This window comes from Schistocerca cancellata, chromosome 11 (assembly GCF_023864275.1).
Source record: "Schistocerca cancellata isolate TAMUIC-IGC-003103 chromosome 11, iqSchCanc2.1, whole genome shotgun sequence".
In the NCBI taxonomy this organism is placed as follows: Eukaryota; Metazoa; Arthropoda; class Insecta; order Orthoptera; family Acrididae; genus Schistocerca; species Schistocerca cancellata.
In genome coordinates, this window is record NC_064636.1 from 121,828,043 (window position 1) to 121,843,664 (window position 15,622).

A 15,622-nucleotide genomic window follows, 5' to 3' on the forward strand; every position below is an offset into this window, starting at 1 on the left:
TATACCTCTTATTTTATTTAAACTGTTACCATATTTAAATAATTAATGATTTTCCACAGTGCCAACTTTACATTTCTTTTTCTTATTTATCTTTGCAAACACGTTTTCTACCTCTACTATACTCAAATATTTTTTGACATGTTTAAATTAAATGAACAGACTTCATACATGAAATACAAAAATAAAAAATATGATGATTTAGATTAAATAAAGGAACTTTACACATGAAATACATAATATAAACATAGGGTACATTTTCCGATTACATTTAGGCCTACAATTTACAAGTGGAATTACAAAAATACAATTAATTACAAAATACAAATGTGCAGCGGTACAGATTTAATTTATTTACTGGTATTTTAATTCTTTTGTTCGAATGAGTGTCTTTTTCCCTCCTTTTAGAATATTACCATGACTTTGCCACATGCATCACTTTTTTCATTACTGCTTCACTTAATTTTGGACTGAGTTTCTACTCAACTCTAGTGTTGATCAGTGGTCGCTGATATTGATATCATAGACTCTGCTGTTGCTGAAGATTGACATCTACAGTTCTGAGTGTTTGATTACAACTGATATTACATAGTCAATTCATCCAAGGCACTGTAATAAGGTAATGACTTAGGTGTACTTGTCCCTCTTTCATGTAGTTGCCATCGAGAATGTTGAGTGTAACTCCTTGACTATAGTTGCAGGTTGATGTATGAAATCCCCCATATGCACTCTGCTAGAAGGTTTGACCACCTTTATTTGTTGAATAAATTAATTGTTAAGGTTTGTTGAATATTACTTGTAGTTGATTTGCGAAATTTCATACTGGTTTTAAGGAAAAAAGGAATCTTCTGTCTTCTGCCGTCATATTGGGACCCTCTCTTCTCTTCCTTTCTTGGTGTATTTTCACGTCTTCTTTCTTGGAACTTGCGCTTCTCGGGCATAGGGATAGGATTTTTTGTTCAGAGAAAATTAATTGAAAGGTTTACCAGTTATGTTTCTTATGAGGTATGAAGTTAGACTAGATCACAGAAGGGATAAATCTGCGTTCAGATATACACTTGTCCATTAGATAATTGAGAGAAATATTGTGTGTTTATTTTTCCCAGGGGCTCGTGATGATAATGTGGGCTTAGTTTGTTTCTTGTCGTTATTGTTGTCGCTAATGGGGTTTGCTTGCTGTCTTTGCATGTGTGCACCCCAGGTGTCCTAATTGCTGTCGTTCCCCTATCCTTTTGGCAAATGGGGTGAGGCATATTCTTTAACATCCACCTGGCTCGTTATGCATCTTAATGAAAGGCATGAGTCAGTGAATTCTTTCCCTTGGTCACTGGTTTGTTGTTAACACCATGTTGCGCAATCGTTTACTCTCACTCAGACCCATAGCTTCCCATCGACTGTGTGTTTTAATATCAGCTTGGCTGCTCCTTCCTTACCCAGACGCTGGTAATGAAGTGGCTCTACGTCTTCTTCACCTCTTGACCGCTAATTACAGTTTAATTTTACAATAAAGTTAACACCAATTAATTACATATATAATACAACATGAACTTTACATCGAATAATTATATAGACTTTTACATAGATTTGAATCAATGAACATGTACATGAATAACACAATAAATATTTAAATGATGGATATTTAAATAAGATTTTCTTAGTTACTTTACTAAAATTTATCATTTATATGTCTTTACATTATTTTATTTTGGTTTTATGGTTCCTTCATTTCATGTACAAGTATGAATTGTGATATGTGGATTAGTTTGTTGCTTAGTCATGCTATTACTTTCCTCTTATTAATCTTTTCTGATCTACTTCACCAATTTAATTGATTAGTATTATGGGGCTTAATTTTGAATCATTACTTGTTTGTAGTTCTTCTTGTTGGCATCTGGATTTCTGCTGCAACCTGTAACATATCTTTATTTGTTCTATATTACCCAAGACCTATTTGTTTTTATTCTCATGGCTAATTGCCTTATGATCAGTGTAAAATTATTTTCCAGTGTGCCTGTAGATTAGCACACTATTCTTCAGCAAATAGTGCTGTGGAATGTCAATCAATTTCTTTTCTTTCGATTTATGTTTGACTTTTATCACTTCAGGATCTTCATTCTTTTTGTATACGTCATAGTCATTATTGTCACTATTAAATAACTGCTCTGATATTGTCATTAACTCATTTCCACTATCTATAACTGTGTTGACGCCAATACCCTTTACTATTACACACAAAATGCTCTCTTCTTTGTCTTCCTCCATGAATATGTCCTCAATTACTCCATAGTTTAATCGATGTATTTGTGTTTTTGTTCAGTAGTTTGGGGAGAAGTACTTTCCTTTTGCAAATTGTGTAACTATATTCTCGCTCCTTTTAGATCAGCTTCTACCTTAGCCAATCTAGATCTTAAAACATCATATTGACACCTTGCTCTCTCTTTTAACTTTTGTCTCCTCATCACACATCCATGTGATCGTATTTAATTAGGACTTTAAAACATGACAACTATTTTTTAAATGTTATTGTACCTCACGTTTAGATTCTACATTAGGATTGTTGGTATTCGCACCCTAATTCAACAATTAGTTTTCATCTTTTTATCTGCCACTGAAGGTTGCAAATTCACATCTTCAGCTATGACGTTATTTATTGCGATGCTATTTTCTGTATCTAGCTTGGTGATTACATACTCTCAGTAATATTGCCGTACTATGTCCTCATATGTGCCACAATTATGCACCCCTGACTGATTTATCGGACTTTCAGATACTTCATTGTTTGGTTCGTTTTTTGGCCTAGACGATATACTTGCCCTAACATTGGCCTATGATCTACCTGTTCTTCCCTATTCTATTCGATTCACTGGATCCATAACGCTTCCGACTATTTCTGCTTTTCTTCCAAAGTGTTATGCATGGATTTTAACAAATCTTGCAGCGTATCAAGCTTTTGATTAGGTGGACTTGTTCGTACATTCCTTTTTTATTTCTGACCTACACTAGCTGTATTTTGTGGGTTTTTCTTATCATCTTGATCAATTGTACTGTGACTAATTACATTGGGATGTGTGTTATCCTGTTAAGAATCGTCTTTCGTCTGTGCAGAATCAAACATCTGCGCCAAATACATTAATGCTTCCTCAATATTACTTGGTTCATGATTAGGTAAAGCTAGGAGTTCGTCCTCTTTGTCCATATCTGTCCAATCTATCTTTTCTCAGCACTGAAGTGTCGGTCCTGATGCTTTTGATGATCCTTCTCTCATTCCTATTTCCAATTTCGATTCCTGTCCATCACATTTTAACCTGTTTATATCTGCTGTTACTTCGCTACTCCTTTCTGCAAGAAGTATATTATCTACTTGAACCCCTGCAATACCTGACGTCTGTCATTCTACGTGCTTCCCTGGGTTTGGTGGACGTAATTCAACCTCCCTCTGTGGTTCATTCCTCCTGTAATTAGCTGACGTATTTGGCTGTAGTTGCATTCTTGCACCACCTCCACATCTACTTTCTCTCCATTGACCTGGCGATCGCTGATTAAAATCAGTCTGTCGGTTTTCCCGAAGTCTCCAATTGCCATTCCTATTCTCGTCCATATACGTCCTGTTCCAATTATTATTATTATTATTATTATTAAAACCATACCCATTACGTTGTGGTCCCGTATTTCCACTACTCCTACTTATTTAAATATTTCCATTTCGTCTGGAATTCAATCCCATTACCGATCTTCCCTTGTTACCATTACTAGTCTCTTTATTGCTTGTCCTTTAAAAGTTATTCTGTCCTGACTCACGACGTCTTGGAGCGTCATTTTCATACATGAACTCAACCTCTCGCAAAACACCTTCAAAGGTTTCAAAATTATCGCCCTCACGTCCTATCAGTGCTTGTTGACATTTAATTGGTAATTTAGTTTTGCATATGTGTATCAATTCTCCATCGCTATATGGGCTGCCTAAACATTGATTTCTTTTCGCCATATTCTCAAAGAGAGACCGCAGTTCTCTCTTGCGAGTTTTCAAATGAGACATTTTGCAATAGGCCGTACTTTATTCTCTTTTGCGCCACAGGTGACCAACATCTAGCTATAAAGGCTGCTCGAAACGAATCATACGAATTGCAAGTTTCTACTGTTTCTGCATGATTTCGGCTATACTTCCTTCCATGTGTGCACAAATGAAATCTAGTTTATGTTTCACAGGCCAATGTGCTGGTATTCCTACTTTGAACTGATCAATAAATGTGCGAGGATGTAGACTATTTGTATCTTCATTATAGTGCAGGTTATTGCGCGCTGTATGAAAGTGGTTACCATCATAGTTTCTTGCTTCGCTCTGTGACATCATACCTTCTGTGTTTTGAAAACTCGAATTCTGTTCTATGTTTGCATAAAATTTACGCAAACATGTGTAATTGGGCTCATTCTGTGATAATTGTGCCGCAGAATCACTTGCAGGTTTCATTGCGCAATATGCGTGCATAACACCCACTACTGGCTCAGTATCTTGTCTTGTAAGCAATAATGGCTCGTGAGACACTGTACTGTAACCCATTGGTATTCATCCTACATGTTGTGGTGTTGCGTAATGTGTCGCTATTGCTTGGTCTGCGTACGTCACGCTTTGTGCTTGATGTACGTAACCTTGCTGCAACCCTCATTCTCAACTGACCTGCTATTCTCTCTTCAGCAAGTGGTCGCAAACCACATTGTTCCCTACTGTTACCGTATTCTTCTGGGATATGTTGTTTTGGACTAATTTCCCGATCTCTGTTTGCGTTTTCGGACTGACATTCACATATGCCTTTCTGTTACTTCACCTGTACATTCGCATTCTCGTTCTGTCGTATTATCGGCGGCTGTTGAATTTGCCGTCTTCACAGTATTATCTACCAACATTAAGGAAGATTCTGTCGTCGTTTTCGACTCCCCACTAACGCTTTCCGCGTCTCCTCGACTTTCTTTTGAATGCAAAACTTCCTTTCTGGGCCGTCGAAATTGATGTACGTTTTTCTCTTGTATCTTTAAAATACGAGCATCGAATTTCCTAAATGCAGCTTTCGTTGTTGTTTTGTGAGACATCGTTTTAGCAATGATATGAGCCGCTTTCGTCGACGCTCTGATGGCAAAGTTTAACTTTTTTGACACTTTGTTGTGTATCTTCATGTAACATATTCATGTCTACTGGGACAGTGCCAATGTCTGTTCTCATTTGTGTTTGCCCTGTAACAAGCGTTTGAAGCGTAATTTGTGCTTCTTGAGCTTCAGTTCGGATTCGGTCTAACTGACCTTGAATATTATCACTCGTTTTTTCTATTTATTTGTTAGTTTCTCTCAGCCCCAGTGCTATGCGCCCTTCTAACTCTTTTTGCCTTGAGTTATGCCCCTTCTAAATGCCCTGCTAATTCTTTTTGTCCTTGGGTTATGCGCCCTTCTAAACGATTTTCGGATTCTTTAGATTATTGTAACAAACGATTGTCTGATTCCTGAGATTGTTGTAATAACCGCTACAACATACCATATATGTTGGCGTTTTCCACTCCTGCATCATTTTCGCCCGTTGCCATTTGATGTAACCATTCCCTCTCTCGTTTTTCGTGAACCGTTTCCTTCTCTTCTGAACACAGTGTAGGTGCGCTAACACTCGTTCTTCCATGTGGTTGCAAACCTGTCTGATTCAATATGTTCACGTTCGGTTCTACAAAGTGTAAATTACTGTCAACGGATTCTACATCTGAATAATGTTAATGCTGTCCTCTTGTCCATTTCTTTGACCATATTGAACACCATGTGTTACATTTTCGGTCTCATTAGGTATTTCTGCGTCCTCTGTTTCGTGTTGTTCACGCTGATCTGGCTGTTGCGTGTCCAACTCGATCGTATCAAGGTCTGCCATGACTTCTCTCTACCTTGACCTACTATTTTCTGTCATTTTTGATCGTTCCTCTTAGCGTTGCTGTTGGTGAGTTTTTCGAACCTGACCACGCGTTAACATCGGATTATACGACTTGACTCTACCCCAAAATATGATTCACACAGTCCTATATTCATTATGTTCCCTCGTCTTTCCTTTAGCCTTTTTTCTTGCTGGTTTTGAGACAGAACTCAACACAACCGAATACAACAATGTATTGCTCCAGCAATTAAAACATACACAAATACACATCTATCTACACTTATTTACTTAACTTTTTTACTACTACACACTTGAGTCACATTTAAATGAAAACTATTTTTTTCCATTTTGAGTTAGCTTTTTGTTTACCCTCGATAAACCATCAGAATGCTGTTAATTCAAAATCCTGTATTTTATATCTCAGCCGAATGCTGTTTATTCAGTATCCTGGCAGAGTAATCCATTTGTAAGGTGGCTGAAATCTCTTACAGTTTTATGCAAGTGGATAACGTATTTTACACGCCAATGGATAATGTATCTTGCGATGTGGAGGTAAAATAATAAAGAAGTGCGGTTTCAGCGTTTTCCCACGACATGCTTCATATACAAATGTTGGTTAAAATGTTATTGCAAATTTTGGCTCTCACGGGGATGATTTCTACACTTGGTGCATTAGTACACTTCCACACCCGCGCATTTGTTATAGATTTTGAATTAATTATTCACTCAGATATAAGTACAGTTTATGCTAGGAAACGAGAATTGGGCGACTATTATACAAAAATCAGTTTTTCACGACACAGTTCAATCACTACTTATTGGCGTTGTCCTTTTCTTTCACACAATGAAATTAGCACTGGTGAGACGGTTTACAGCTATTCTTTAATAATAATTTGACTCCGAGCCCCCAATAGCAGTAATGTGGGCTGCTGTAATCGCAGGTTATTGAATCAATTCGAACAGAACCCCAAGTCCCACTGTCGTCTTTGTTCTAACAGTTTTGGCGCGAAATCACAGTTCGCCGCATGTTCACTTACGACGTGTGCACCTCGTAAATCGCACTCACACAAATAATCGTAGCACTTCAAGTTCACCAAATATATGCCTGAGCACTTGCACTATTAAACAATACTCTTTGTCGAAAAAAATCTGCGTGAAAAAGGTATCTCAAACGACCACATGGGCCACCCTCAAGTGGGGCTTGCTCGCCACCCACCCTCCAAAACGACTGACCAACTGTAACACCTACAGCGCCTATCGGTGTTGAAAAAACAAAAATATCTCCCAAATTAGCTCCCATGTCCTTAAAATATCAATTCACAAAATGACCCAAGTCCCTTCACAAGTAGTAGTTACGAAAAACAAATAAAAAACAAATAGAGGGAAATATCTAGTATAGAAAGCAAAAGAAAAGAAAAGGAAAATTAAATTATAAATTTTAGAAACATGGGAATGGGGAGAAACAGATAATATTAAAATATTAGTTATTCCAATACGTAAGAAAATCAATATTATAGTCATAGAACGTAGGCCTGGGACACCAAAGACAGTATTTATTAACGTATAAATAGCCATACGTTGTAATTACGATACTCCAGTCTCTAGTCTGTTCTAGTTCGGAAGATATTTAGGACGTACAGCTTTAGAGAACAACAATTGGGACTTTATTGAACGGAGATCAAAATGGTTCAAATGGCTCTGAGCACTATGGGACTTAACATCTTAGGTCATAAGTCCCCTAGAACTTAGAACTAATTAAACCTAACTAACCTAAGGACATCACACACATCCATGCCCGAGGCAGGATTCGAACCTGCGACCGTAGCAGTCGCGCGGTTCCGGACTGAGCGCCTAGAACCGCGAGACCACCTCGGCCGGCAAAACGGGGATCAAGAATAGATCGTGACGAGATTGTTTTTGAGGATTGTCAATTCAAGACTTTAATTTGGACTTCTATCAGATTAGATAAATGGGAAGGTGAATAGTAATTTCTTTGGCTTTAATGTCAATTCGTGTGAATATTTAATCGCTTTACTGAATGGAAAATTATAATCGGATTCGGACTTTGAATTGTGATAATGGGAAACTTTAAATTCACGCGACTAGTGATCATAGTTAATGACAGTTTGCGGATATTAAATAGAAATAATTTATTTAGCGAAAATGACAGGATATTATCTAACATCTCTAATGCTAGTGGGAATCCTACTTAGACATCTAATTAAAGAACTTGTTTGAATGAGATTGTATGAGTTAACCTATTTAATAATTCTTCTCAATAAACTGACGTTGTTAATTTGAAACATAATACAAGTCTTGAAGATTAATTTAAGTTAGATTAACAAACGTGAAGGTTACGTGATCTACGCCAAGAACAAACTAGCGATTCGTAACTAAAACAATTGAACGAAATGTTAAAGTATCGTCGTCTGTAAACATTGGTAGCAAAGCTACTAAATATTTTTCCTCTCACAGTTGGGAAGACTATACGTGTAGTGACCCACGTTTAACATTGGGTTTTAAAAGTGGTGAAATTGATAGTTAGCTAGGACAGTATTAAATAAAAGTAAAACCCTTCAATGACAGACAATGTGTAAAAAAAGAAATCAGACTTTCACGTAGTAGACGAAAAAGCGAAAACAGGAAAAGGGCGGCTACACAACGACTGAACTCTGGCCAAGATGGCCACTAGCTTATATAGGCTCGGACGTCAACACCCCTGGTAATGCAAGTACCAATATCACCAGTTAAGGTTACAAATTTTGATACATACGTCCCTCGACAGATATAAGTACACCATCGGAACCGCGCTAAAAAGTACGTCTAATCTACTATGTTACATTAATTTCTAGGATTATTCTATCGCCCGTAAACCAAGTTTCAGTTTTTGCAAACTTTCGCCACTTGGCGCTAATTTGTGTGTTGACATCTGTGCTGCAAAGTTTTAACATAGGACTGCATGTGACACCGTCTTTAGACGTAATCAATAGCGATCTACACATTGCGATGCTCAAGATCTAGGTCTCTAGAAGAGCGTAGCGTTCCAAAGGAATGGAAAAGGGCACAGGTCATCCCCGTTTTCAAGAAGGGACGTCGAACAGATGTGCAGAATTATAGACCTATATCTCTAACGTCGATCAGTTGTAGAATTTTGGAACACGTATTGTGTTCGAGTATAATGACTTTTCTGGAGACTAGAAATCTACTCTGTAGGAACCAGCATGGGTTTCGAAAAAGACGGTCGTGTGAAACCCAGCTCGCGTTATTCGTCCACGAGACTCAGGGGGCCATAGACACGGGTTCCCAGGTAGATGCCGTGTTTCTTGACTTCCGCAAGGCGTTCGATACAGTTCCCCACAGTCGTTTAATGAACAAAGTAAGAGCATATGGACTATCAGACCAATTGTGTGATTGGATTGAGGAGTTCGTAGATAACAGGACGCAGCATGTCATTCTCAATGGAGAGAAGTCTTCCGAAGTAAGAGTGATTTCAGGTGTGCCGCAGGGTAGTGTCATAGGACCGTTGCTATTCACAATATACATAAATGACCTTGTGGATGACATCGGAAGTTCACTGAGGCTTTTTGCAGATGATGCTGTGGTGTATCGAGAGGTTGTAACAATGGAAAATTGTACTGAAATGCAGGAGGATCTGCAGCGAATTGACGCATGGTGCAGAGAATGGCAATAGAGTCTCAATATAGGCAAGTGTAATGTGCTGCGAATACACAGAAAGATAGATCCCTTATCATTTAGCTACAAAATAGCAGGTCAGTAACTGGAAGCAGTTAATACCATAAATTATCTGGAAGTACACATTTGGAGTGATTTAAAATGGAATGATCATATAAAGTTGATCGTCAGTAAAGCAGATGCCAGACTGAGATTCATTGGAAGAATCCTAAGGAAATGCAATCCGAAAACAAAGGAAGTAGGTTACAGTACGCTTGTTCGCCCACTGCTTGAATACTGCTCAGCAGTGTGGGATCCGTACCAGATAGGGTTGATAGAAGATATAGAGAAGATCCAACGGAGAGCAGCGCGCTTCGTTACAGGATCATTTAGTAATCGCGAAAGCGTTACGGAGATGATAGATAAACTCCAGTGGAAGACTCTGCAGGAGAGACGCTCAGTAGCTCGGAACGGGCTTTTGTCGAAGTTTCGAGAACATACCTTCACCGAAGAGTCAAGCAGTATATTATTGCTCCCTCCTACGTATATCTCGGGAAGAGAGCATGAGGATAAAATCAGAGAGATTAGAGCCCACACAGAGGCATACCGACAATCCTTCTTACCACGAACAATACGAGACTGGAATAGAAGGGAAAACTGATAGAGGTACTCAAGGTACCCTCCGCCAAACACCGTCAGGTGGCTTGCGGAGTATGGATGTAGATGTAGATGTAGATGTAGATCTTCATATCTATAATAATTAATTAATTATGGGCGATAAATGTTAATAATAATTTGCAAACAATGATAACTATTGCAATTTAAGTGTATAGTATAACTTAACTAGTTTAAAATACGTTTGATGCCACCCAAAATATTATATAGTGCCGTTCTTTACGTCATGAATTTTCTATTGAATTTTATAAACAGTGATGGCGACATAGTGAAAGAACTGGAAGCGAGGTGTAGCAAAGCCAATGCAGTGAGCGCTCAGCTACGATCTACTCTCTTCTGCAAGAAGGAAGTCAGTACCAAGACTAAGTTATCTGTGCACTGTTCAATCTTTCGACCAACTTTGTTGTATGGGTGCGAAAGCTGGGTGGATTCAGGTTACCTTATCAATAAGGTTGAGGTTACGGATATGAAAGTAGCTAGGATGATTGCAGGTACTAGTATATGGGAACAATGGCAGGAGGGTGTCCACAATGAGGAAATCAAAGAGAAACTGCGAATTAACTCTATAGATGTAGCCGTCAGGGTGAACAGGCTTAGATGGTGGGGTCATGCTACACGCAAGGTAGAAGCACGGTTACCCAAGAGACTCATGGGTTCTGCAGTAGAGGGTAGGAGGAGTCGGGGCAGACCGAGGGGAAGGTACCTGGATTCGGTTCAGATTGATTTTGAAGTAATAGGTTTAACATCAGAAGAGGCACCAATGTTAGCCGCAGTGGGTAGACACTGGACTCACATTCGGGAGGACGACGGTTCAATCCCGGGTCCGGCCATCCTGATTTAGGTTTTCCGTGATTTCCCTAAATCACTCCAGGCAAATGCTGGGATGGTTCCTCTAAAAGGGCACGGCCGACTTCCTTCCCCATCCTTCCCTAATCCGATGAGATCGATGACCACGCTGTCTGGTCTCCTTCCCCAAACAACCAACCAACCAATGTTAGCACTGAATAGGGGATCATGGAGGAATTTTATAAAGGGGACTATGCTCCAGACTGAACGCTGAAAGTAATCAGTCTTAAATGATGATGATGGTGATGATGATTTTATAAACAGTTTCCCATCAAACTTTGTTTATTGCCCTTTACGAGCTTAATTATTTATGAATCTTAACGTATGACTACGGCACTCGATCCGCTATGACGAAACGTTTTTAATGAGTGGCCGCTCGTCCCTGTAAGTTGTTGTTTACTATTTTTATTAATCTTTCAGTATTCGTGATATTAACCGATTTTGAGGTTGCTATAACTTTTGCATCTCGTGACTTGAAATAAACATCTATCTTTCAGAAGGTGCACATTGCAGACCACAATCCACTGCCGCATCGCTCTTCATAGTTCTCGCGTAATGCGCAGAAAACCAAACAGTGCCCCCAGCTGCGGGCCGCGCAGACCGACCTCTGCAAGTCTGGCGTGGGCGCGGCGCGCGCTTCCGGGAATCTCCACAAAGCAGTCCTTGCCTACTAGAAACGTCCATCTAGTAACGGGGGTTTGTACCGGCACAATCTTAACTGTCATCTCAGGCCCAGGGTGGTAAAAAGGCACACCACATAGCTTCAAATATTGGTCCTGTCTAAAATTAATTAAAATGCTACTGTGACGTTACAAGAATACACAAATTACTATATATGACAAGTTATAAGATTTATCCCAAAATGATAACACAACCTCTCCTTTTCTCATTCTACATTTTAATTTATCAAACCTTTCAAGGTTCATATGGTAAATACAAAAAGATTTAATTACTTTCAACTCCCAACAGGTCAATTACCATGTAGACATTGAATACGTCATTATTAAAACTTTATCTCTATATATGAAAATATTATAACAAATGAAACAATTAAACCTTTATCAATGATATTTACATCTACCTTGTTGTACATGAGCAATGGGCTAAGTTGGTGGAGAATGAACTTCATCATTTGAAGTAATCAAAACTATCATGTGCTCTTGAATTTCTATATTCGAAACGTACGCAGGTTGGAGTGAGCAAATGTCGACTCAACATTTTAACTCGCCTGAAGGGTGTTGGTACATTACCGATCGGAAACAGTGGCGGCATTGTCTCCGTGCTGGATCTGAAACGCTAATTCCCTACTCTGGCTTTGACTGAATTAAATCAGTCTTAACTTCCCTCCATTCCGTACAATGTTAAATGTTCCCTAGTCGAAATTAATAGCAATTCCACACTCGCTATGGGATGGAGCGATATGCACAAATCTCAGCCCCCACAAATTCCCACAGGAATGTGAACTACCAATTTCCATTTGTCGCCACGATACGTGAAACTTACCGCCCTCACTTCGCAAATGTAAAGTTTGAGTCTCAACGTCTTCGCTACTTTTACCACACACATGTGAGTATCCCATCACGAGACCAGAGCTCTCTGTGTGTTAACTTAATTCTCAAAATTCTTTTATATGACGTTACTCTCCTCACCGCGGTTCTACTACGTCACACAGTATCACTTCGGCCAACTGCTTCCTCGTTATATGTGAATTCTTATTTTTCTTGCTTGGGTCGCTGCTATCATCGTTAATGTAGCATCACAATTTACCCACAGTCTCGGCTGTGTTTATTCTAAAAAGTACTATATTGTACTCGCCTTATTTCTTTCTGCACTGCAGTTGGGTCTTCTTTTGTTAATGTTAATTGGGGTTTCCCAATGCCATTAGCCACTTGCATTGCTCTCCAAACTGCGTTCACTTTATCTCATTTGGGCATGCCCCTGTCGTTATAAGGGTAGACATTGTCTTGTTATTCAGTACATGAGATTGCCAAATTACTTCCTGTTGACATTACAGAGATATTTTCTGGGGATTTTATTCTGTATCATACGTATGAAGCTTATGTAAGGTCCGAAAAATGCGGACACCTTACAAAGGTCCCAGAGAGGCAATTCTCACGTTGCGGTTGACAATGGAAGCAAGACTAAAGAAAAATCATGGCACTTTCATAGGATTTGTAGAGCTGGAAATAGCATTTGACAATGTAAAGTGGTGCAAGATGTTCGAAATTCTGAGAAAAATAGGGTTAAGCTGTTGGGAGAGACGGGTAATGTACAATATATGAAAGAGCTAGGAGGGAATAACGAGAGTGGACGACCAAGAACGAAGTGCTTCTATTAAAATGGGTGGAAGACAAGGATGTTATCTATCACCCCTACTGTTTAAACTGCATAAACAAGAAGTACTGATTGAAATAAAAGAGAGGTTCGCGGGGGGGGGGGGGGGGAGGGGGTTAATATTCTAGTTGAAAGGATATCAATGATAGAATGAGATTGGTATCCAGAGTTAAAGTGAAGAAGCATTGCAGCGTATGCTGAATGGAATGAACAGTCTAATGAGTACAGAATGTGGATTGAGAGTAAATCGAAGACAGACGAAAGTAACGATAAGTGGCAGTAATGAAAACAGCGAGAAACTTAACATCAGGATTAATGGTGACAAAGTAAATGAATTCTGGTACCTAGACAGTAAAGTAACCAATAACGGATGGAGCACGGAGGGCATCAAAAGCAGACAAGCACAGGCAAAAAGGACTTCTCCGACCGTGAGACGACGCTTCATCCAGTCCCAAACATGCTCAATGGGGGACAGATCCGGAGATCTTGCTGGCCAGGGTAGTTGACTTACACCTTCTAGAGCACGTTGGGTGGCACAGGATACATGCGGACGTGCATTGTCCTGTTGGAACAGCAAGTTCCCTTGCCGGTCTAGGAATGGTAGAACGATGGGTTCGATGCCGGTTTGGATGTACCGTGCACTATTCAGTGTCCCCTCGACGATCACCAGTGGTGTACGGCCAGTGTAGGAGATCGCTCCCCACACCATGATGCCGGGTGTTGGCCCTGTGTGCCTCGGTCGTATGCAGTCCTGATTGTGGCGCTCACCTGCACGGCGCCAAACACGCATACGACCATCATTGGCACCAAGGCAGAAGCGACTCTCATCGCTGAAGACGACACGTCTCCATTCGTCCCTCCATTCACGCCTGTCGCGACACCACTGGAGGCGGGCTGCACGATGTTGGGGCGTGAGCGGAAGACGGCCTAACGGTGTGCAGGACCGTAGCCCAGCTTCATGGTTGCGAATGGTCCTCGCCGATACCCCAGGAACACAGTGTCCCTAATTTGCTGGGAAGTGGCGGTGCAGTCCCCTACGGCACTGCGTAGGATCCTACGGTCTTGGCGTGCATCCGTGCGTCGCTGCGGTCCGGTCCCAGGTCGACGGGCACGTGCACCTTCCGCCGCCCACTGGCGACAACATCGATGTACTGTTGAGACCTCACGCCCCACGTGTTGAGCAATTCGGCGGTACGTCCACCCGGCCTCCCGCATGCCCACTATACGCCCTCGCTCAAAGTCCGTCAACTGCACATACGGTTCACGTCCACGCTGTCGCGGCATGCTACCAGTGTTAAAGACTGCGATGGAGCTCCGTATGCCACGGCAAACTGGCTGACACTGACGGCGGCGGTGCACAAATGCTGCGCAGCTAGCGCCATTCGACGGCCAACACCGCGGTTCCTGGTGTGTCCGCTGTGCCGTGCGTGTGATCATTGCTTGTACAGCCCTCTCGCAGTGTCCGGAGCAAGTATGGTGGGTCTGACACACCGGTGTCAATGTGTTCTTTTTTCCATTTCCAGGAGTGTATGTGCTCGAACTTCACAGTAGTAGTTTCAGTTTCGACTTTTAAAATCCATTCCATTACCTGTTGTTTTATTAAGGGGAAATGTTACTATGTATTCGTCATTGTAAACACTTATGCTTACGTTGTTAACAGGTTCAGCATGGGGCCGTGGCTGATCAACACGTACTTCAGCAATGGTTGTGCACGCATAGTGGCCTAGCATAGCATCTTATGTACAGCTGAAGTAAGGAAGTACCATGTATTTACGTTTTAATAAATAAAGGTTAATAGTCTTCATTGTTTTAAATGCTGCTCCAATCTCACAAGCCACGATGTTTCAATTGGCAGTCCTTGAAATGTCGTATCGATTGCATATACCAGAAAGAACTGTAAAATTTAATATAATTGGTATGCACATCATGCAGTTGACAGTGTATTTAAGAAGGTGTATATACGCACTGAAAAAGATTCTGACAGATATTCAAGTTTACTTTTTTTTCAAATATTGGACGATATACTATGTGATCAACAGTATCCAGACACCACCAGAAACATATGTTTTTCATATTCGGTGCATTGTACTGCCACCTACTGCCAAGTACTCCGTATCAGCGACCTCAGTAGTCATTAAATATCGTGAGAGAGCAGAATGGGGAGCTCCACGGAACTCACGGACCTCGCATGTGGTCATG

The 15,622-nt window shown here is 40.4% G+C and overlaps 1 protein-coding gene across 2 annotated transcripts in view; it reads left to right on the forward strand.

Moving 5' to 3' along the window:
- LOC126108705 (uncharacterized) overlaps positions 1–15,209 on the forward strand; it is a 144,985-nt gene extending 129,776 nt beyond the window's left edge. For both annotated transcript variants that reach the window (XM_049914023.1, XM_049914022.1), the window contains one exon: positions 15,084–15,209. In XM_049914023.1, coding sequence (XP_049769980.1) covers positions 15,084–15,106 — 23 coding nt within the window. In that variant the 3' untranslated portion in view covers positions 15,107–15,209. The remainder of the gene's footprint in view (positions 1–15,083) is intronic.
- Positions 15,210–15,622: the final 413 nt, after the last annotated feature.